The sequence below is a fragment of the Dreissena polymorpha genome, chromosome 11 (genome assembly GCF_020536995.1).
Source record: "Dreissena polymorpha isolate Duluth1 chromosome 11, UMN_Dpol_1.0, whole genome shotgun sequence".
NCBI lineage: Eukaryota > Metazoa > Mollusca > Bivalvia > Myida > Dreissenidae > Dreissena > Dreissena polymorpha.
In genome coordinates, this window is record NC_068365.1 from 27,585,844 (window position 1) to 27,587,897 (window position 2,054).

Sequence of the window (2,054 nt, forward strand, 5' to 3'; positions counted from 1 at the left end):
AAGTAGTAGGTGTGTAGTAGTAGTACGTAGTAGTAGTAGTAGTAGTTAGTAGTAGTAGTAGTAGTCGTAGTAAAGTAGTAGTAGTTGTAGTTTGTAGTTGGGTTTGTTATTGTTGTCACTCTATTAATTTAGATACCGTCATGTTGCTTCTGGAAAAAAACGACAATTTGCCCGATCATTTCAGATTCCTAAAATACGCGAAGAGAACGCTGACATCTCCGACAAAACCGAAGAGGTGTTTGCTGCCTGGCGCAGCCCGCCGTGAGTCTATGTTGCCAATGTCCTTGAAACCGGACATGAAGACGTTAAGGCGAAGATCCAGCATGTTCGTCAGGGCAAATACGGACGTTTCAGCGGAAGCCCTTAGGCCTAAAAAAGAAAACACGTACAAAATGGAGCCTGACATCGCGTTCTCTTGCGCAAAGGTTAAAGAATCCATCACGTCGCTTTTCCGAGAGGAGCTAGACGAGTTGACGTTCGATCATGACATTACAAGCAAACTTTCATGTAACCTTGCTGAAAAGATCAAGAACAAGGTGAGGGATTTGAAATTCGAGCGCTATAAGATCGCCGTCAATGTGATTGTTGGTCAGGCGGCGAACCAGGGTCTAGAGGTCGGGAGCCGATGTATCTGGGACGAGAAGACCGACAACCAAGTCTGCGTAACGTATCACCATAAGGACTTGTTTGTGGTTGCGATGATATTTGGTGTTTTCTACGAGTAGATGATTATTACCGCCGAAAACAATAGAAAGCGACTCTGCTCTTAATGAATGCTCAACAAGTCAGCAATGACTTTTCATTGAGGTTTTTCATGAAAGTATATCAACGACATTAGTTGAAGACATAATGAAGACATAATTTATGTATCTAGATGAAGACATAATTTAATTACTACAGTATGTTTGTTAATAAAATGAGAGAATGCGGTATTTTTAACAAAGATGGTGAGAAATTAATTAAGGTCAACATGAGAGTATCGATTATACAAAAACACCGTATGCGCTTTTTCGTTGCGTAACGGGTATTGCGTACCGAAACCTGCTGTTACAGCAAAAGCGTGCATATATTGCGTTTTCTGTCAAACAATTGCATGTAACGATTTAATCGTAAGATATATACTAATTTTTTTAAATAAAGAAAATAATTTTTGATAATTACGCTTCTGTCAAATCTTGTGTGTGTTCTTAAATTGTTCGCTTATCGTTTCGATAGTATACCAATTTAGATTCATGAAGTTGGCTAGGTCATGGATAATTGGTATTCAATACCGATCCAAAACAGAATGCTTAGCTGGGTATTAGGTATTCGAACTTTAGCAAATACAACGTCGATGTCAAAAAACTCCGATTGTTATTGGGAATTCGAATTTCAGCGAATATAGATCCACAGTCGAATACACCTCTGGTCAAATTATAGCAAATTTGAGCAATATACGAATATCCATATGGCTTTGAGGTATTCGAACTATTGCGAATATCGAGTCAGAAGCTGGGTGTTCGGTGTTGGAACTTTACCAAATATCAAGCCGAGGTCATATACCCAGCTGGTTATTGGATATTCGAAATTCAGCGAGTATCGAGCAAGGGTCGAATTGTTGTGATGATCTCGAGTTATAGCGATCTTAAGTTTTTTTAGTCGTTCGATGCATTCTTTCAAATTATAGAAAATGTACGCTAGCTCAAAGTTTTTTGTTTAAATTCCGTGCTAATAATAAATCTTCCGCTGTGCTAATAATAAATCTTCCGCGGTGCTATAATAAATCTTCTGCTGTAATTCATGATATCTTTAACAAATCGTATTCCTCTATTATCCTTACTAGAAACGTAAAAAGGTCTCGTCCAATTGAAAACTTGTTAATTAAAAATCAAATAAGTTCATTAAAGTTTGTAATATTGTCGATTAGAAAAAGATCAGCGAATGACTAAAAAACTGTATAAAACATCTTTGTTGCCCTCGACTCAACGTAGTATTTCACAAAAGTAACTATTTTCTTCTTTTTTCTTCTCTTCTTCTTCTTCTTCTCTTCTTCTTCTTCTTCTTCTTCTTCTTCT

At 37.3% G+C, this 2,054-nt stretch overlaps 1 protein-coding gene across 1 annotated transcript; it reads left to right on the forward strand.

Annotated features, from left to right (window-relative positions):
• Positions 1-269: 269 nt before the first annotated feature.
• On the forward strand, positions 270-725 carry LOC127849718 (dynein light chain Tctex-type protein 2B-like). The gene has a single exon (XM_052382466.1). The coding sequence runs from the start codon at positions 270-272 to the stop codon at positions 723-725; it is 456 nt and encodes a 151-aa protein (XP_052238426.1).
• Positions 726-2,054: the final 1,329 nt, after the last annotated feature.